Raw genomic sequence first — 21,826 nt, forward strand, 5'->3', positions numbered from 1 at the left:
TGATTTAAAGGAAAAAAAAATCATGAATCCCAGGGATTATTCTTGCTCACGTCCAGTGTGGGTGAGGGAATGGATTCCCATCAGAGGGATGGACTGGCTGCAAAATAAAAGCTTTGAAAGTAGAACCATGGAATAGATACACAGACCAGAAATATATTTTAAAGAGCGGGGAGCAGTGATAGGGTAAGCCTACCAGAGGGGTCCACCTTCTAACCAAGATGGAGCCTACGCTTGCTTTATTTATAGCAGTACAGACCAAAGGGGATTGGTAGGTAAGAGGTTTCAGTGTGGGAGGAGTCTTGTCTGGGTGCTTGTTTCTTAACAAAGAACAGGGTATGGTTAGTGGTAAGCAGGTTTTTTGGCTCTTAGTAGGTCCTCTCATCTTTGAGGCTGCACTAGAATGTGAACAGTAAGCTAGAACCGGGAGCCTAGACGGTGGATTCCGACTGGGAGTTCTCCAAACTAGGTTTCCCTGCCTAATGGCTTGAACGTAGATCAGTTCACTCATGGCTCTCAATGGCTTCCCACAGATTATGTTTTTGACATTTTTAATTTCTACTATTTTAAATGACAAATTTTACACTTAATTATAGACAGTGGACTCCAGGTAAATATACTCTTTCCCTACCCTGTATTCCAAATTTTAAACTTTTAAAAGTAAAAATGAATATTACAAAGTCTTAGAGCAAAACTTTGAAATTGAGAAATGCTTTCTTCAAATATACTATTCAAGAAGAACCTGCAAAAAAAAAGGCCAAGATGATTTTTTAAAAATTAATGATATGTTTTAAGACTTGCATATAAGAACTATTAATTCATTTCATGGAAAAATAAAAAGCAGTGACACAACTTTTTCTTTTCAACACTAAATGGCAAGTAAGTAGCATGTATTTTAAATTGAAATCATAGTTCAGAATGGTACATGGCAAAAGCAAAACCTGAGGACACATCACAGCTTTTTTAAAAATTACTATTTGATATCTGAAAACCACAAGATAATTTATAAATATTCTGTTTGGACATATATAGGATTCCTTTTCTCTGACCCTTTTGAATGTGGCCACATGAATTGCTTTAGCCACTGAAACATGAGATTTTTGGAACAAAAGTTACTACTCTGTAAGATTCTCTACATTCTCATCTTCCTTGTCAATGATCATGGAAGTAGTCAAGGTAGAATCTCCATCAGCCTGGGTCTCTGAATGACTATAATGAATATTGTTTACATCTTAACCATATATATCATGTGAGCAAGAAATAACCTTCTGTTAGGTAAACCACTGAAATTTTGGAATCATTCATTACTACAGAACCAAGCCTATCCTGATTGATACAGTGCAGTTGTCTGTAGAAGTAAATCATAATTCACCATATTTACATACATTTTTAGTCTGCTGATTGTCTCTTTCAGTTATTTTGTTACTTTCCATACATTTTTGTTAATTGAATTAAAACAATATTTTAAAATCAAAAACTGTGTTTCTTTTGATACATGTTGAATAAATTATTCACTTTTCAAGTTTAACCATAGATCTTTGAGTCAAATTTCTAAACTTTTGTAAACTTCTAAAATTAGACATTAGATGAGTAAATGTGCTTTCACTAATACTATCATAGTCATAAAATTTGAAACACTTCATAATTTTAAAGTGTTATTTCATTAATTCTTAACTACAATCCTGGAAGAAAACATCCATTTTACAGGTATGGAAATTAGAGCAAATGTCATATGGTTTATGAGTAAAAGAGTTTATATGTCATCTTCTGGCTAATGTTTCAACTGTTTTTGTTTTTCCTATCCTATCTTTAGGATCAATTATATTTTCAGGAAATAGGGGGTGGGGAAGAGATGGAAGGAGTTCTCCTTTACTTTATCTTTTTTATTTCTAAACATTTCTGCCAGAGATATAAAATTATATAGATATAAAAGATAAGAGGTATAAAATTACACAAAGAAAATAAATGCGTTACATTTTGCCTTCTGTGTTGCTGATTGCTAGGGAATCCTTTCCTAATTTAAGATATATACATATATGAATATATTTTTTAAAAATTTCAAAGTATGTCAGAGGGTAAGGGAAACATATTTTATTTATTTATTATTTTTTATTTTTATTTTTATTTATTTTTTTAGTCATACATAACAGTAGAATGCATTTTGATATATAATACATACATGGAATGTACATACATCAATCATATTGTCTATTCTGCTGCCCTTCCTATCCTCCCCTCCTCTCCCATCCTTCCTTCTATCCAATCTAATGTGATACATTTTTTTTTCTTTTTCTCATTACAACATCATATATGTATTCTGTATAACAATGAGGTTCTCCTTCCATCTTAGTGGTAGTCTTCTTCTCATGCTCTTCCTCCCTATCCCATTTTGAGTCACCCCCCTTATATCAGAGAAGACATTCAGCATTTGTTCTTTAGGGATTAGCTAACTTCACTTAGCGTAATCTGCTCTAATGCCATCCATTTGCCTGCAAATGCCATGATTTTATTATTTTTTAGTGCTGAGTAATATTCCATTGTGTATAAATGCCACATTTTTTTAATCCATTCATATATTGAAGGGCATCCAGGTTGGTTCCACATTCTAACTATTGTGAATTGTACTGCTATAAACATTGATGTGGCTGTGTCCCGTAGTATGCTCTTCTTAGGTCTTTTGGGTATAGTCCGAGAAGGGGAATAGCTGGGTCAAATGGTGGTTCCATTCCCAGCTTTCCAAGGAATCTCCATACTGCTTTTCATATTGGCTGCACCAATTTGCAGTCCCACCAGCAAAGTATGAGTGTATTCCCCCCGCCCCCCTCCTGCATCCTTGCCAGCACTTATTGTTGTTTGACTTAATAATGGCTGCCATTCTTATTGAAGTGAGATGGTATCTTAGAGTGGTTTTAATTTGCATTTCTCTGATTGCTAGAGATGATGAGCATTTTTTCATGTATTTGTTGATTGATTGTATATCCTCTTCTGAGAAGTTTCTGTTCAAGTCCTTGGCCCATTTGTTGATTGGGTTATTTGCTTTTTTGTTGTTTAACTTTTTGATTTCTTTGTATACTCTAGAGATTAGACTCTAGGTGAAACATTTTAAAACAAGGTTAAAGCTATATGGCACTGTGTCTTCTTAGTGAAAATTCTAGAGCTAATTATAAACTAAGCATGATTATAGTCATAGACTAACTGTGCTTGCAGTGTTATAGAATTCTAAGATGTTACCCATACAAGTTGTACACATAGAATGAGTTCTTATGTTTTCCAGCCAGAACTACAGTGTCTTGCTATTGGAGGAGCTATGCAACTGTATTAAAATGCTTCATTACATTTGTTGCTAGCATTTCCTTGATTAACTCATGATTTTGTACATCTGGCAATTTGGACCTAGGAATTTGAGTAAAGCAGAACATATCAACTTTTGAAGGAGGCAGAATGTTCCCTGTTTTGTTGTGTTGAGAAAGTAAACAGTAAATTGGCTCTTATCCTGAAGAAAATGACCAATGGCTAGCCAGGGTGCCCTATTGCAGTAATTTCTGGATGAAAAAACGATTTACTGTGACATAGATTTTTTTTAAAGAAATAATTTTAGAAATCTTAAGAATTAATTTTACATTACTAATTGTAGTGTGTGAGAAGTCTGTCAACTGTAGATTTAGAAAAGCTGCTTCTGCTTTTGATGCAGGTATTTTAAAAGCATGGAAGATTATTTTCTTATTGCATTTTACAGAAAAATTTTAATGTTTTAAATATCAGCTTTAACATACTTTTAAGTGAGTTAGAAAAAAGATTAAATGTAGTAAATTACCCATCTTTTAATTATTCCTGACCTCACTTGAAATTGATTAGTAAAAGGATTTCTGTTTATCAGAAAGGTATGTTTTAAATGTTCATTGGTTAAATTAATAGAAATTTTAAAAGTAGAGCATATTAGAAAGCATGTATATTTCCTAGGTACCTCATACATTTTCAACTATAATGAATAATTTATGTAAGAAGTATTCATATTTACTTTTTATTAGAATATAAAGCTCTATTTCATATTTTTATCAAAATATGTTGTCATATATTTAACAAATATGTTTTCATTGTATCCAGTCTTAAAGCTATTTGTTTTTGTGACCTATTTTTCTCTTGTTTTACTCATTTGTTTCATACTTGAAGCAAGTGTTAAAAATTTTGAGTTAGAATAGAAATAGAAAATACTAGCTGACATAAGGATTTTTAAACCAACAGCTTATTTTACAGATACCTTAAAATATGACAAATACAGAAATAAAACTTTGATAAGTGTGGGATAAAATTCAGAAACAGCATATTATGTTTGTCTTGGAGGGAGAATGAGAATCACATCAGGGAAACACACACACACCCACACCCACACCCACACCCACACCCACACGGATGTAAAGGGTAACTCCATGTTTGCCAGATGGTTAAAAGGAGAAAGACTGTAGTAGAGAGAATCATGCACAAAGACTCAGAAGCCTGACCTAATAGATTGTGTTTTAAGAAGTGTAAGTTTTTTATATTTGCTGGAGTATGAAATTAGAGAGATAGAGGTGGAAGGATGTTGGGAGATGAGGCTGGGAACGGAGGGCCAGATTTAAGGGTTTTCTATGTCCTGCTGAAGAGTTTGGGTTTTAACACATAAAGTCATGGGAAACTAATTAAAGGGTGCTAAGCCAGGGAAGTAGCAGGATGAAATTACTCTTGTAGAAAGATAACAACTACCTTGACATGGTGCATATGTCAGGGGAGCTGGGTGTGTAGGTGACAAAACTGAAGGCAAAGGAGACTAGTTGGCTGACCATGAACATTTATGAGAAGTTTAACTTCAAAAATGTTCAGAAGGTAATACCATGAGATATAAAAGTGAACGATTTCTCCCCACTTCTTTCTTTCCTCCCTCCTTCCCTATGTCTTTTTTCTTTCTACTTTCAAACTAATTTTTAAATTTAAAACCTTATTAATTTAGAGCTCTCGTAAGAAGTCATGTTTCATAAATGACTGGTTATCCAGAAGAAAATTGACTCACAAAGGAATAATACATAGAGATATTAAAAGTATTTTTCTTTCTAGACTTTTTGTTATTACTTTTTAGACACAGATTTATTATTAAATGTTTTTAGAAGATTGTTCCTTTTGTGATTGTAGCTTCCCTTTCTATTCCTATTAATAGAATGTCTTGTATTTGTATTTTAAATGTATATATTTATTATTAGCAATATGGCAAATTAGCTTTTTGTTAGTATTTACATGTATGTGTGTTTTAAAAAATATCCCCCTGGGCTGGGGATGTGCTCAAGCCGTAATACATTCGCCTGGCATGCATGAGGCCCAGGTTTGATCCTCAGCACCACCACATACAAACAAAGATGTATTGTCTGCAGAAAACTAAAAAATAAATATTAAGAAATTCTCTCTCTTTCTCTCTCTCTCAAAAAAAAAAATCCTCCTATTTTTATCTTTTCTGTGTGGTTTTACTTTATGTCATTAGTCAATACAATAGTACAATATGTGTTGTCTTTGCTATACTGGAAGAAAGTTATGTGGTCACTTTTATATAAATTACTATGTAATATATTAAAGTTATAAATCTATTACATCTTTAGGAGGTTTAATAGATTTTTTAATGAATCTAGCAGTTTTATATAAATAGCATTTTCCCCTCAGTAGTGGGGAGTGAACCCAGGGGCATCTTACTCCTAAGCTACATCCCCAGCCCCTTTTTAAAATTTTGAGACAGGGTCCTGCTAAATTGCCAAGGCTTACCTTGTGATCCTCTTGCCTCAGCCTCCCAAGTTGCTAGGATTATAGGCATTGGCCACCACTCAGCTACAATTATTTTTTTCTTAATGTTAAGTTATCTCAGAAGTTTAACTCAAGCTCTAATTGCAAATTTAAGTCTGATTCTTTAAAATATATGAAGAGTCCTAATAAAGCTAATTTATATCTCTTAATCTTCCATGAACTGAAACAGTGCTTATAAATGAAATAAATCTTACTTAAAATAAATCAATTTATCTTAAATATTCTTCAGATATTTTTTATTGGTTGCTCAAAACATTACAAGGATCTTGACATATCATATTTCATATATTTGATTGAAGTGGGGTATGAATTCTTATTTTTACCACGTGTACAGATTGCAGGATCACATTGGTTATACATCCACGTTTGTATATACTGTCATACTTGTGTCTGTTGTATTCTGCTGCTTTTTCTATCTCCTTCCTATCCCCCCTCCCCTCCCCTCCCCACCCATCATCTCTCTTTACCCCATCTACTGTAATTCATTTCTCTTTTTGTTTTTTCCCCCCTTCCCCTCACATCCTCCTCTTTGTAGTTTTGTATAACAATGAGGGTCTCCTTCCATCTTCCATGCAATTCCCCTTCTCTTTCCCATTCCCTCCCACCTCTGGTCCTTGCTTAATGGTGATCTTCTTCTCATGCTCTTCCTCCCTGCTCTTTTTGAGTCACCCTCCTTATATCAAAGAAGACATATGGCATTTGTTTTTTAGGGATTGGCTAACTTCACTTAGCATAATCTGCTCTAATGCCATCCATTTTCCTGAAAATGCCATGATTTTGTTATTTTTTAGTGTTGAGTAATATTCCATCGTGTACAAATGCCACATTTTTTTTATCTATTCATCTGTTGACGGGCATCTAGGTTGGTTTCACATTCTAGCTGTGAATTGTGCTGCTATGAACATTGATGTAGCTGTATCCCTATAGTATGCTGTTTTTAGGTCTTTGGGGAATAGTCTGAGAAGGGGAATAGCTGGGTCAAATGGTAGTTCCATTCCCAGCTTTCCAAGGAATCTCCATACTGCTTTCCAAATTGACCGCACCAATTTGCAGTCCCATCAGCAATGTACAAGTGTACCCTTTTCTCCACATCCTCGCCAGCACTTGTTGTTTGACTTCATAATGGCTGCCATTCTTACTGGAGTGAGGTGATATCTTAGAGTGATTTTAATTTGCATTTCTCTGATTACTAGAGATGGTGAGCATTTTTTCGTATACTTGTTGATTGATTGTATGTCCTTCTCTGAGAACTGTCTGTTCAGATCCTTGGCCCATTTGTTGATTGGGTTATTTGTTTTCTTATTGTTTAATTTTTTGAGTTCTTTGTATACTTTGTATATTAGGGCTCTATCTGAAGTGTGAGGAGTAAAAATTTGTTCCCAGGATGTAGCTCCCTATTTACCTCTCTTATTGTTTCTCTTGCTGAGAAAAAACTTTTTAGTTTGAGTAAGTCCCATTTGTTGATTCTTGATTTTAACTCTTGTGCTATAGGTGTCCTATTAAGGAATTTGGAGCCCGACTCCACGAGATGGAGATTAGAGTCAACTTTTTCTTCTATCAGATGCAGAGTTTCTGGTTTGATCCCTCGCTCCTTGATCCATTTTGAGTTAACTTTTGTGTATGGCGAGAGAAAGGGATTGCATATGGCCCATTAATTACCTGGCCTGTGTTTATCCATGAGATTATAGTTTGTACTTCTTCTAAAATTATAATCCACTCATAAAATTCACAGAATTATTATCTTTGTCCCCTTTTAACTAAGTTAATAGCTTATGACTTTTTTGTTTTGGAGATTGAACCCAGAGGTATTCTACCACTGAGCTACATCTGAGAAATTAGTATTATTATTATTATTATTTTGAAACAGGGTCTTGTTAAATTGCCCTGGCTGATTTTGAACTTGTTGCCCTTCTGCCTTAGCCTCCTGAGTAGCTGGGACATGTGACCTGAGAATACTTTTCAGGATGGCCATCTTTTGTTATTCCTCCGAAGAACTAATAGAGTGCTTCCTTTCTCTACAGACCATTTCTCTGCCTGCTGTATACCCCTGAATACCCTGGTATATTCAGTTGTATAGACTCTATGAATCAATGTTGTGCCATTTAGTTTGGAATAGAGATGGGCAGTGGGCAGCCTCAGCAGGAAATGAAAGGGAGGGGAATGAGACAGGATCTTTATTTCCAGGTTGTCATATGCTGGCTGTATCGTTCACATGTTTTCAAGAAAACTCTCCATAAAAGGAGTCTATCTTTTTTGGGTCTCATAGCTGTACTTATACTTGTTTGTTTATCCCTGAGGTAGTGCTGTTCCAATGATGCTGCCATGGATTACATTAAACTGTACTTTGAATTCTCTACGTATTCACTTTTGTAAATACTCCTTTACAAAATCAGCCTTCTTCAGGTTAAGTAGGGTGTGTCATCTTTTTTTTTTTTTTTTTAATGGGAAGCCTAATTAATATCTGATCCAGGATCTGAGTTAGTGTGGTTTTACCATTAGGTCATCAGGGTTTTATGAACTCATGCTTTTCACCTGTAATTTAACCAAATTATAACAATAACCCCTACCCACTGTTTCTGGTCCCACTCTTCAGGGCTTTTCCTTGAGATGATGAATCCCTTCAGCATTACCCTCAAGGTTTTTATTCATTGTGATAATGATACTTAAAAAAATGTGTAATGTCTAATCTTAAAGTCTCATGTGTTGAAGGGATTCCACATCCCCTATTTGGGATAAAAGTGCGCTTCTATTCATTTTTCTCTTTTAAATAATCTATTGAGGTGAAACTCATGTCATGCAAGAAGTAACTACTTTAAAGTTAACAATTCAGTGGCTTTTGTGGTGCAACCATCACCTCTGTCTAAAAACAAAACAAAACATTTCCATCATTCCAAAGTAAAATCCTCATGCATTATTTTCTCTCCATTTTTCTGCTTCATACACTGATAACTACCAGTCCATCTCTATGGATTTACCTATTCTGGATACTTCACATAAATAAAATCATACAGTTTTTACCTGTTGATGTCTGGGTTCTTTCCTGTAGCATAATGTTTTTGAGGTTCATCTATGTTGTAGCATGTTTCAGTAATTTATTTTTTTCATGGCCAAATAAAATTTCTTTGTATGAATATACCACAATTTGTTGATCCATTCATTTACTGATTGGCATTTGGACTATTTATACCTGTTGTTTATTGTGACTAATTATGCTATAAATATGCCAGTATTTTACAAATTTCTTTTGAATATATACTGAGGATTAGAATTTCCAGGTTATATTGTACTTACATGAAAGGTTTGTCAATTTTATTCTTTTCAAGGAACCGCCTTTTGGTTTCAGTGATTGTATTGTTTTTCTATTCTCCATTTCCATCATGTTTCCCCATTATTTTTTCTCCCTTTTGCTAGCTTTAGGTTTAGTTTGCCCCCCTTTTTTCTAATTTTTCAATGTATAATATTGGGTTATTGATTTTGAGATCTTTTTTAGTATAGTCATTAACTGCTATAATTTCCCTCATATGTTGGAATGTTACTTTTGCTCTTATTCATCTCTGTTTTCTAGTTTCCCTTGTGATTATTTTTTTTTACCCATTGCTTGTTTAAGAGTGTGTTGTTTAATTTCCACATATTTATGAGTTTTCCAGTTTTTTTCTTTTATTGATTTCTAGCTTCATTCCATTGTGTGTTTTGTATGAGTTCAGTCTCTAAGTTTATTGAGACTTGTCTTGTGGTCTGACATATGGTCTATGTTCACTTTAGAAAAATGTGTATTCTTTTCCTGGTCTCTTCTTCCACTCTTTAGAGCAGACAAACAGAATAATTTACTAATAATGTCTGCTCTGCTCTCTGGAACCAGGGACTGTGGCCCCACACTGCTTAGCCAGACTACTGAGCTGGGGAGGGTACAGAGCAAAGGCAAACAAAAATGCCACAGAACTTTCCTACTGTTTTAAAATTACCCTTTTCTTGACTCAGCATTCTCTTGGGTTGCTGTAGACCTTTAACTATTTTACGGAGTTCTGAAAGATTTCGCTTATTTGTTTTTCAGTGTATCTTTGGAGTGATGGAAGCATGAAGGCTTCTTTGCCATTTTTTTTCCTGAGGTCCTCACCCTGGATTCACTTTTTTAAAAAATTTATTTTATTGTCGTAAGAACACATAATATGCAATCCACCCTCTTTGTTTTTAAGTGTACAATACAGTATTATCTGTAGGTACAATACTGTATAGCAGGTCTTTCAAACTTACTCATCTTGTTTAACTGAAACTTTCCCCCCGTTTACTATTAGTATCCCATTTTTCCTCTCATGTATTCACTTTTATAATATACTTATGTCTCCTTGACCACTGTTCTGTAATCACTTTATGAATTCATATTTCTGTCTCTCTCTCTTGGTAGGCAGAATTGACAGTAACGTGGGCAGATCATTTATTTCTGAGTCTTGACATACTCCATAAATTGAGGATACTTTCCTTTACTCCTCCCTTTCTTCCCTCACTGGGTTCTCATGAAAAGCAAACAAGAAAATGAATATGAAGATAAATTTTAAAGTTAAGTCTGATGACCTAATCTTTTGATATGTTGCCTTATCAGTGTCTTATTTTTCTTTTGTCCCTGAAATATGTGAGTCACCAAGAGGTATTAGAAATAAGTTAAACTGGGAGCTTTCTATTCCACATATTTTGTCAGCAAATTATGGTTATAGCAGAACATGCATATTTTTTGGATCACTGCAGTCTAAAATTATTGCCCTTAAGCAAAGAAAGAAAAGAGAATAAGCTAGGGGAAAACCCACATCATCAAACTTCTTTCAACCTTTTGTAATCAAATCAGAGTTTAAATATAACTAATTATATTCATATACTTTTATACCTACCATATTAAAACATAAATTTATTTAAAAGTTAAAGTCAGTTTTCTGTGCCCTAAAATGTCATTCTTAATCTTCTGTTTTCTTTACACTTTTAAATTTCTATGTTCCTGACATAAGGCTCAAAGATATTTTGTCAACCATCTGAAAGTATTATCCTTTTAGAGGAAAACACAGTGGTAATGAGGAGATTGTTTTAGGAATTTGTTTTTGATTATACATATTGTTTTTTATTTAAAAGACTCGTTATATGCAAATTAAAGGTACGATGTAGCTTATGGGTACAAAAGATATATGCCTACATTCCTTATAAGCTCTACTTAGTGTACTGCCCTTATTGTGCTCCAGCAATGTTAAAGCACCCTTGTTTTACATTATTGCTGTGCTTTAACAATTGCTATTTCATGCTTACTTGCTTTAAATAATGTTATTAATATGTAAAAATATATGATTATTCCATAGACACACTTCATCATCCTCTTATAGGATTCTCCTATCTATTTATTAAGGTATTAAGAGCTTATTAAATATTTGAGTTTCATAGATTTCTCTTATACCACATTGATAGACATTTTAGAGATAGGGATATCCAGTATGTTGTTCTTATTCATGTGTTACACTGTTTTGCCTGCTGGCCTCAATATAGGGATAGGAACAATAATATTTATAGTGATTTAAAAATCTTCACAATGGATTTGTATTTTCAGTTTTAAATTGAAAATTGTCCTAGTCCAAAAAGTATTTATACATGTGTATATATATATTTTCATCCAGATGAGGTGGCACATGCCTGTAATCCCAGTGACTGAGGAGGCGAGGCAGGAGGATCTCAAGTTCAGAGCCAGATTCAGCAACTTAGCTAGGCCCTAAGCAACTTGGCAAGATCCTGTCTCTAAATAAAATATAAAAAGGGATGGGGATGTGGCTCAGTGGTTAAGCACCCTTTGGTTCAATCTCTGGTACTGGGGGTGGGGGGTAGTGAGGACATTAGGGAATGATATGAAATTCCAATATACTCTATGAGAACAATGTTGATTTGGGTATGTTATACTACTTAAAAAAATTCAGAGCTGTGGTTTCTTGTTCAGATAGATCTTTTATGTGTGATTAAATTAGCTAACATGTGATTTTTTTTTTTCTGTCTGCAGGATGTGTCAATTTATACCAGCAAAATTCTGTACAATAAGTATAAAAGTCATTTAAGTTCTGATAAGCTAGGCACTTTAATTTTGGTTTCTAGAACTCATTAAGTTTTTAAGAGAAATTATCTCTGGTTTTCTGGCTAGAACTGACACATACATTTCATAGAAAAATGAATAATGAGAACTCAAAGAGTTTTCATGCTTTTAAAGAGAATAAATCTCTGTTTACTCAGAGGAAATAAATGCTTAGGAAATTCTTACAGTAAACATGATTATAGCAGTTTCCCAAAGCCAATAAAACAACTATTTGGTCAGCTAATGAAAAATTCAGACAGTGCAATTAAGCAACTAATGTGAAGAAATGAATCAAAGTCTCAAAGCTGCTAAGAACCTCTTCCCATCATCATGTCTGCTCAAGTGCTTTTCACTCAAATCTTATCAGTGTAATTTCTTTTTCAAGTTAGACTTCTTTAGGAGTAAGAATATTTACAAACCTATAACTTCCTATTGTTCTCAGAAATGTTTTCTTGAGAGATAGGAAGTCCTTTTCATTTTTAAAAAAATTCACCTTTTGAGTCTTTAATGTGTCTTGAAATCTTTTAAAAAATTATTATTGTGTAAGAGGAACCAGGTAATTTGATCTCAGTTCAAAGCTCTTTGCTAGGAAAAAAGATCATCATATGAAAAAATTCTAATAATATGTATTTTCCTTGTTTTTATTTGGAATAAATTTGAATACAAACTAGATTCCTTATAGGGAACTCTTTCCAATATAGGGCCAGACTTGAAGCTAAATAAATTCAGTCATTCTCTGTAACTACAAAGATAAGAAAGGCATAGCTGGGCTATTGGGGATTATATTCTAAAATTCCTTTGTAAGCACATCTTCCCCCCCACCCCCGTATGAGTCAGGATCATAATATTTTTAGTGTTTTTATTGTGATATTATGACATTTGCATACAAAGAATAACTAGAAGTATTTTCTAGAATGTATGAATTATTATTAAATTAGTTCTGCTGAATATAGCTGAAGAAAATCACATAGCTGAGCAGATGGGTGCCATTCCGAATGATTTTGCTCACATCCATGGTTGGTTGTTTCTTTTATACTGCAATGGCTTTCCCAGATTGCTACTCTTCCATATTTCTCTCTTCCACTTTCCCCATTTCACACTAACCAACCTACTACACTGAGAAAGGATATGTATAATTGTTTCCCTCAACGCACCCTAACTATAAATTGCCTATACTTGTACTCTCATTTACTCCTTCTGTCCATTCTTAAAGGTAGAATGACATACTGTGAATTTGAGGTGAATCCTACCTATGTTCTGTGGTCTACTTTGCCTTTTGATATTACACCATAAAACTGGCTGCCAACTCTCTTTCAGATTTTTCTTCTCTCTTGTTAGAACTTTCTCATCACAACATAAACAATAGTCAGACTTCCATCTTGAAACAGCATGCTCACTTCGTCAACCCTCTATCTTTCCTTAACTACTACCCTATTTAATGACAACCTTTTGAAAGAAGTCATATGCTTATTTTTTCCACTTCCTTATCTCTGATTAGTTCACCAAACCTAGTGTAACTTGGCTGTTACTTAGAATCTGATTTTGTTAATTAACATTGAATTTCTAATTACAAAATTTGATAGGTTACTTATGGTCTTTATTTTACCTTTCTGCAGAACCATTTATTCTTCAAACCATTTTTATTTTCTTTGTATTACTGCTTCCTTTTTTTTTTTTCCTTTTTCTCCTGTCTTCTAATTCTTTTTTTGGCTAACTCTTCCTCTGCTAATTTGTTATTTTGTCAGATTTTTATCTAGTCTTTGGGTCTAATTCACTGCATTTACCAAGTATCTACTATATACTTGCTAAGCTCTGTTTTTGGTACTTTTTGTAAATTGTTCCTGATAATTTACAACAACCATGAACAACCATTGACTTTTCCTGAGACTGCTACTTAGAGGGTGGAATTTAATATAAAATGTTTGATTCTAAAGTTGTGTTGAAATAATATATTAATCTGCTAAGGCTGCAATAACAAAAACCAAAGACTTGATAACTTAAAGAATAGAAATTTATTTCTCACAAATCTGGAAGATGCAAGATCTTGTTTAGTTTTGGTGCTGTTGAAGGCTCTCTTCTTGGCTAATAGATGGGCTGCATTCTGTACTCCACAATGTCTGTGACCTTACAGGCAGTGGGAGAGAGCACATACTGGTATCTCTTATAAAGCACTAACCACCATCATAAGACTCACTTTCATAACTTTGTGTAAACCTACATTCCTCCTATTGGTCCAATTTCCAAATACCATCACTTTTGGGATGTGGGCATCAACATCTGAATTTGGGGGAAGGGCACAATTTGATCCATAGCATATGGTTTCCAAACTTTTTAAAGAAGTAGAATTGTTTATTCTTTTTTAATCAAAATCTTATTGGGACCCCAAAGTATAAAGTGGATAAAAGCATATCTACACTATTACAGTATAGAGCTCTCAATGACAGCTTGGAACCTCTCCCCATACGACTTCAACAGTGCCCCAAAGGCACTTAATCAGAACCCAGGGTTTCTGGATAAGCCAGTTAGAAAAATAGTGACTTAGGTTAAATTGCAAGCTTATATTTTCTTTGATTTAAACCCAGATTTTCAAATGGATCCTGAACATTTCTATTTTTCTTTTTTTAAACTTTTTTAATTTTATATGACAGCAGAATACATTACAATTCTTACTACAAACATAGAGCATAATTTTTCATATCTCTGGTTGTATACAAGGTATATTCACACCAATTCATGTCTTCATACATGTACTTTGGATAATAATGTCCATCACGTTCCACCATCATTTCCAATCCCATGTCCCTTCCTTTCCCCTCCCACTCCTGTGCCCTATCTAGAGTTCATCTATTCCTCCCATGCTCCCCCTCCTTACCCCACTATGAATCAGTCACCTTATATCAGAGAAAACATTTGACTTTTTTGGGGGGGGGGATTGGCTAACTTCACTTAACATTATCTTCTCCAACACCATCCATTTACCTGCAAATGCCATGATTTTATTCTCTTTTATTGCTGAGTAATATTCCATTGTGTATATATACCATATTTTCATTATCCATCTGTTGAAGGACATATAAGTTGTTTTGATAGCTTGGCTACTGTGAGTTGAACTTCAATAAACATTGATGTGACTGCATCACTCTAGTATGCTGTTTTTAAATCCTTTAGGTATAGACCTAGGAGTGAGATAACTGGGTCAAATGGTGGTTCCATTCCATGTTTTCTGAGGAATCTCCATACTGCTTTCCAGAGTGTTTGCACTTTGTAGTCTCACCAACAATGTATGAAAGTACCTTTCTTTGCACATCCTTGTAACATTTATTGTTACTTGTATTCTTTATAATTGCCATTCGGACTGGAGTGAGATGGAATCACAGTGTAGTTTTAATTTGCATTTCTCTAATTGCTAGAGATGTTGAATATATCTATATATATATATAGATACACACACACACACACACACACACACACACACATATATTGACCAATCATATTTATCATATATATGTTGACCAATCATATTTTTTTCTTCTGAGAAGTGTTTGTTCAGTTCCTTTGCCCATTTATTGATGGGGTTATTTATTTTTCTGGTGTGAAGTTTTTTGAGTTCTTTGTATATCCTAGAAATTAATGCCTTATCTGAGGTACTGGTAGTAATGATTTTCTCCCATTCTGAAGATCATTGGAACAGAATAGAAGACACAGAGACATACCCACATAAATATAGTTATCTCATCCTAGACAGAGTCTCCATAGAAATACATTGGAGAAAAGATGGCCTCTTCAACAAATGGTGCTGGGAAACTGGAATTCCATATGAAATAGAATGAAATTGAACCCCTCTCTCTCACTCTGTACAAAACTGAACTCTAAGTGGATCAAGGACCGAGGAATTAGACCATAGACCCTGCACTTACTAGAAGAAATAGACCCAGATTTCCAACATGTTGGCTTAGGAACCAACTTCCTCAATAAGACTTCTAAAGTGCAAGAAGTAAAATCAAGGATTAATAAATGGGATGATATCAAACTTAAAAGCTTCTTCACAGCAAAGGAAACAGTCAAAAACATGAATACATTTATGTTTTTTGTATTCTTCTGAGTTCTCTGAATTTCCAGTTCTCTTACAATTAAAAATGGTTGTTTTTCATGTCTTTCTTCCCACTAAACTTCAGCTACTTGGAAACAAGGATTCTTTTCATCTTGCATCTAGCCTATGTTGAGTATATAATATGTGTTCAAGACATATTCACTGAGTAAATGGATTTTTTTTCAAGAAGATCAATTTTTTAAAAACAAATCTGCTGTGCCAACTGTTTTATCTGTCATTGAGGTAATAAAACAAGATGATTTCTAATTTTTCCTTCCAGTTTTACAATTCTATGTTACTTCTCTTACTGTACTTGATTTCCTGTCTTCACCTATGATTCCTTTCATTTATTTTATAAAACATTTGAAATATATTTTCTGTAGTGACATTTAGATTTAGTTTCAATTTAAATAGAAGTATTTTATTTTTTGTTTCTCAAAACACTAACTTTTGCAAATGGAAGCCAACTAGGAATGAGGTATATCAAGAATAAGCCTAGTTTGGATTTGCTTCTCTTTTACTTTCTTTTGACTCACAATAGCAGGTCCACTTCAGAGCATGACCTAGAGATAGGAAAAGTGTAGTCTATTATGAACTATGAAAATAATTTTTCTTTCAAAATAGCATTCAGGACATTTCTTGAAAAGTTGAATTCAATAATTTTTTTTCTTTAAAGTCTTAGAGTTATAAAATAGGAGTCTTAATTTTCACTATCATGTATTATATACTAGATTAAAGCAGGTTCTGTAAAACTTAACTGTTTAAAACTCATGATTTTTGGAGAAATATTATATGTAACTTATTAGAATGTGTTTTTATTTAAAATCTCATACCAGCATATGCGTGGTTTGAAGGCATTGCCAAAAAAAAAAAAAAATGTAGTATGGAAGCAAAACAGAATAGTGAAAAAGATCTACAGTTTTTTAAATAAGAGGAAAATATTTTCTTTACACATGAAATTTTTGGTCAAAATGATATTAACTAATTACATGACTACTCTATTAAAGCTGTCTATTTCAGATAAGTTTCATTTTTTGGTACCACTGATTGCATTAGCACATTACTTCTGACAATAGACATAGTTTTTTTTTTTTTTTTTGGTCAAAGTAATGTTGTGGGTTTACTTTTAAAAGAAAGTACAAGTTTTCTGTGGGCTTAAATATTAAAAATGCTTCTTAAAAACTTGAAATTATTAAACCAGAACTCTTAGAGCTTTTTCACATTTTATTGCAATAGTTACTGATCCCTTGAGCTAGGTATTTTCTGAACCTGTTTTTACTTGATGAAAAATGTAAATTTTCATTATTAAGAGAAAATATCAGTTACTTTATTCATTTGACTTTGTCTTTGCTTTTTATTGTTTGATTTAGAAATTTATCTACTGTCTTTGATTTTTGTTGTTTGATTTAGAAATTTTTCTAAATTGTTGACATTATTCAAATACCAGTAAATGAAATAGATCTTTTGAGGAAAAGTTACTTTGAATGGAAAAAATAATTGTTACAAAATCTCTAGCTTTGAGTGTGTCCTGTCCTATTCAAATATCTTGTTTTTCTTTGCATGCAGTTATATTCCATTATAGTATATATATTTGAGCATAAAATTGGTTAATTTAATCAGAGTTCAGCTTATGACTTCTCTGTTCTTCCTGTATTGTTATTTTACTGCTTTATAATATCTGTTCCTTTCTGTTTCTCTTTTCTTCCTGATTATTCTTTTATCTGTGGTTTGGTGTGTGTGTCTTGCCATTAGTTGTGTCTTCTGACTTATTTTCGTAAGTGAGTCATTGTAAATTTTGTTGTGGTTGCTGTGAACCCTCTTTCAGTGGGAATTATTTTTGTAGACCTTGAATTGTGGAAGCATTCTAGTAGATTCACATTTGCTTCTGCCAGATTCCTGTGGGCTTCACTAAACTTGGACCAATTATTGTTCTGAATATCTTGGGAATGGAGAAATAGTATATATTCTGATGTCTAATGCTTGATTTCTTTTCCACTCAAGCCCCTAGATGTATGATTAAAAGCTCTCTTATGACTGTCTCCAGGATAGTGAGCAGAGTCTTTTTTACAAGTTGTTTCACAGATGGTACAGAATTTTGTGGATTTAGGTTATATGTAGGGAGCTAATCCCAGTTCTGACTTCCTGTATCTGACAGGACTGAGGCCCGCCTCCTATCCAGTTACGGATGTTGAATCACTGATATCTAAAGCAATCCTGAACTTCAGGAAATTTACTTCTCTTATTTTTAGTTCTTATGTAGTTTCTGGCACCTGAGAATTTTCTTTTAAGATTAGTTTACTATATGGCTTTTGTTATACTGTATATATAACATTTCTGTTTTGGACGAGGAAACTTCTCAGGTCTCTGTCCAGAGTTGAATGACTGGCAGTTGAACCATAACTTTGAAAGACAGGCAGTGGTAAAGTCGTTCATAAAGCAATCTACGAAAAGGAAACAACATAACCAAAGGTATGGAATGGGTAGTCATGAGACTTTAATGAAGAGTAACAGAAAACCTTGTGGTTAACTTTGGCTTAAGTTCAGAGTATATGGAAGTGATATGTTTGGAAAAGGTGGATTGGACTCAAGTACAGTAGGCCTTGAATGGTAGGATAAGGAATTGGGATTTTGTTCTTCATATAGCAGGGAGCCAATGAATGTCTACTTACATGAGAGTCATGAAGAATTTTGTCCTGGGAAGATTAGTTTGGTTAACATGAATAGGTTGGAATGGAGAGAACATAACTTGTTAGTAGATAGATCAGTTATGAAACTACTAATGATAGTAAAGACCTGAAGCCTGAAGTAAGGTGACACTAGTGGCAATGAAGATAAAAACATGAAATAAGAGAAAAGAAGCAGCAAGGATGGAAATAACATAGCAATTTAGCTTTTGAAATAAAACTGACTAGATAAATATAGTAATTGTGAAATATAGACCTGTATTTATATGTTTATGTCCATATAAATGTATTATATGTATATTTATACATATGTAGTAAAAAATTTTCTCCCCCACCCCTGTACTAAGGATCAAACCCAGGGGCACTTAACCACTGAGCCAATCCCCAGCACATTTTTTAAAAAATATTTTACTTAGAGACAGGGTCTCGATGAGTTGCTTAGTGTCTTGCTGAGTTAATGAGGCTGGCTTTGAACCCATGATTCTCCTGCCTCAACCTCCTGAGCCGCTGGGATTGCAGGCGTGCACTACCATGCCCACCTCCATGATTTGATATGTATTGGAATCCTTGAGTTTCTCTATTATCTTGTGATGAAAAAAACTAACAAGAAGGAAGGACTCTGCTTCCCTATGAAGCCTTCACTTGAATCTACATAATTGGGAAATCAAAAAGGGAAAGGAAGAGGTCAACAGTGTTGTTATTGTTAGAATAGATTTGGGACTAGATAGGTCATGAGTTGGGAAAGGTTCAAAGAATTCTTAAAATAATCTTTGATTTTACTAACTATAGCTTTTCACTTCTTATATTGTTGACATATTGATCTTACAGAGAAACCAAGAGTCCACGAAAACATTAGAAAGAATAATATGAATGTAACATATTTCAATATTAAATGTACATTGGAATAAATGACTATAATTATATAAGTATATGAATTATGACATATGGAATTATAGTAACTATAAGTGGTTATTTTGAGTGAAACTGAGGGTAACTTAAAAATGGTTCACAGAGGTCTGGGGATATGGCTCAGCAGTAGATAACTCACCTAGCACATGCGAGGCCCTGGATTCGATCCTCAGCAGCACATAAAAATAAAATAAAGATATTGTGTCCATCTACAACTAAAAAATAAAGTATTTTTTTAAAAAAATGGTTCACACAACATTTACATGCAAATTGTTGACTGGAATGATGATGGTGGCTATGTGTTTGAGACTGTGTCCTATGTATTATCTTTTCTCAAATGAAACATTTATTAAATAGAAAATATATAACATATGTTACAAATAGTAATAATAAGACACTTTCTTGCTAAATTGTTTCCATTCTTATTGCTTCTCCCTCTTCTACACCTTCATGCCCTTTATTTTGTTTTGAAACATAAAATCAACATAAATATAATTATATTCTGTAAAATTCTGTACATCAAAAAGGGGAAAAAAGAGAGAGATTTACAAAGGAAATAAAAGCTATAGCAACATCAAGCAACCCTTAAAATACATGCAAGACTTGAGTGAAGGAGACTATTCAATTATTCAGAAAGAAATTGACCATTGTAATTCCCAATGAGATAATTCAGTAGTGTAAATTCAACAATTCTTTCAAGCAAGTTATGATTTAATGCTATATAATGTTAATGTTAATGTTAATGTTAATGAAAATACCCAAAGAATTTCTCTTTGTTTTCCAGGTTTAAGTCTAATGATCAAATTAACAAAATTTACCTACGTACTTTTTTAAAAGCTTCATTGAAGAAAATACTTAGAAGCGTAAATTTCACCTATTTAAAGTATACATTTTGATGGTTTTTAGTATACTTACAGACTTGTGCAGCCATTATCAAACTTAATTTTAGGATATTTTCATCATTCCAAAAAGAAATTTGGGGCCCCTTTATTTGACCTAATTTCTTAATATTACATTTTTAGTTATAATTCATGTATCATAAAGTTCATCTTTTTTATTTGTTATTTTTAGATACCCATGACAGTAGAGTGTATTTTGACATATTATACATACACAGAGTACAACCCATTCCAATTCCTATTCTTATGGGTGTGCACAATGTGGAGTTAATGGTTGTGTGTTGATATATGAGCAAGGGAAAGTTATGTCTGATTCATTCTAATGTCTATTATGTTCCTATTCCCCCTCCCTTCCCTTCATTCCCCTTTGTCTAATCCATTGAACTTCTGTTCTTCCCATCTATACCCTTCCTTGTTGTGGGTTAGCATTCACATATCAGAGAGAACATTCAGACTTTGTTTTGGGGGGGACTGGCTTATTTCACTTAGCATGGTAGCCTCCAGTTCCATCCATTTACTGGCAAATGCCATAATTTCATTCTTCTTCAAACAGATCTATGGTTCCACAGCACAGCTGTTGATGCTTTGCAGGAAGCAAAGGAAGCCTATTTGGTTGGCCTTTTTGAAGACACCAACCTGTGTGCTATCTATGCCACACATGTGAAAATTATGCCAAAAGACATCTAACTAGCACACTGAATATGTGGAACATGTGCTTAAGAATTCACCTAATAGCAAACATTTCATTCTCAAAAAAACGTTTTGTTTTGTTTTGTTTTGTTTTCCTGTTCCTCCTGTTATTGGTAGTTCTGCACATAGATATTTTTTTTCCCATGTGGTCAGAAGGTACCTAAGTATATGATTCCAAGTGGAAAAATAGGGAATAGAAATCAGATATTGGCCATTTTTCCATTTTCATTTGCATCTGAATTGTTAATATAAATGCAGGGATGTAAAGCATTAATGCAAGTCAAAATATTTCAGTGAACAAGCTTCAGCAGTTCAACTTTACAACAATTATAAATAAAACTGTTAAATTTTCCTGGATAATGCCAGCAATTTGGATTTTTTTAAACAAGTAAATTTCTTACTGACGGCAAGTAAATGGTATTTGTAGCATTTTTAACATACAGTAGATTCCATCCATTCACTATACTTTTCTGGGTTGTCCAACATGCAAATGCATGTTTTTAATGTTATCTGTCTTCTGTGTTGTTCCTGTAAGTTTGTTATTAAAATATATTCAACTGTTTTTTTTTAAAGGCCTCTATTTTGAATTCTACTTATTAAGGCATGGTTCATGATCAGTGCTGTTGAAACCACCTTTGTGTGTCTC

At 33.5% G+C, this 21,826-nt stretch overlaps 1 protein-coding gene across 3 annotated transcripts in view; it reads left to right on the top strand.

Annotated features, from left to right (window-relative positions):
* The window catches only part of Mnat1 (MNAT1 component of CDK activating kinase), a 235,271-nt gene that overhangs the window by 190,678 nt on the left and 22,767 nt on the right, over window positions 1-21,826 (top strand). The window contains exon 8 of one of the 3 annotated variants that reach the window (XM_078050017.1): window positions 21,754-21,781. The exons of the other annotated variants lie outside the window; for them this stretch is intronic. Within the exon in view, the coding sequence (XP_077906143.1) occupies window positions 21,754-21,766 (13 nt within the window). The 3' untranslated portion in view covers window positions 21,767-21,781. Of the gene's footprint in view, window positions 1-21,753; window positions 21,782-21,826 lie in introns of those variants that run through there. 3 annotated transcript variants of the gene reach the window in all.

This window comes from Ictidomys tridecemlineatus, chromosome 5 (assembly GCF_052094955.1).
Source record: "Ictidomys tridecemlineatus isolate mIctTri1 chromosome 5, mIctTri1.hap1, whole genome shotgun sequence".
Lineage (NCBI taxonomy): Eukaryota > Metazoa > Chordata > Mammalia > Rodentia > Sciuridae > Ictidomys > Ictidomys tridecemlineatus.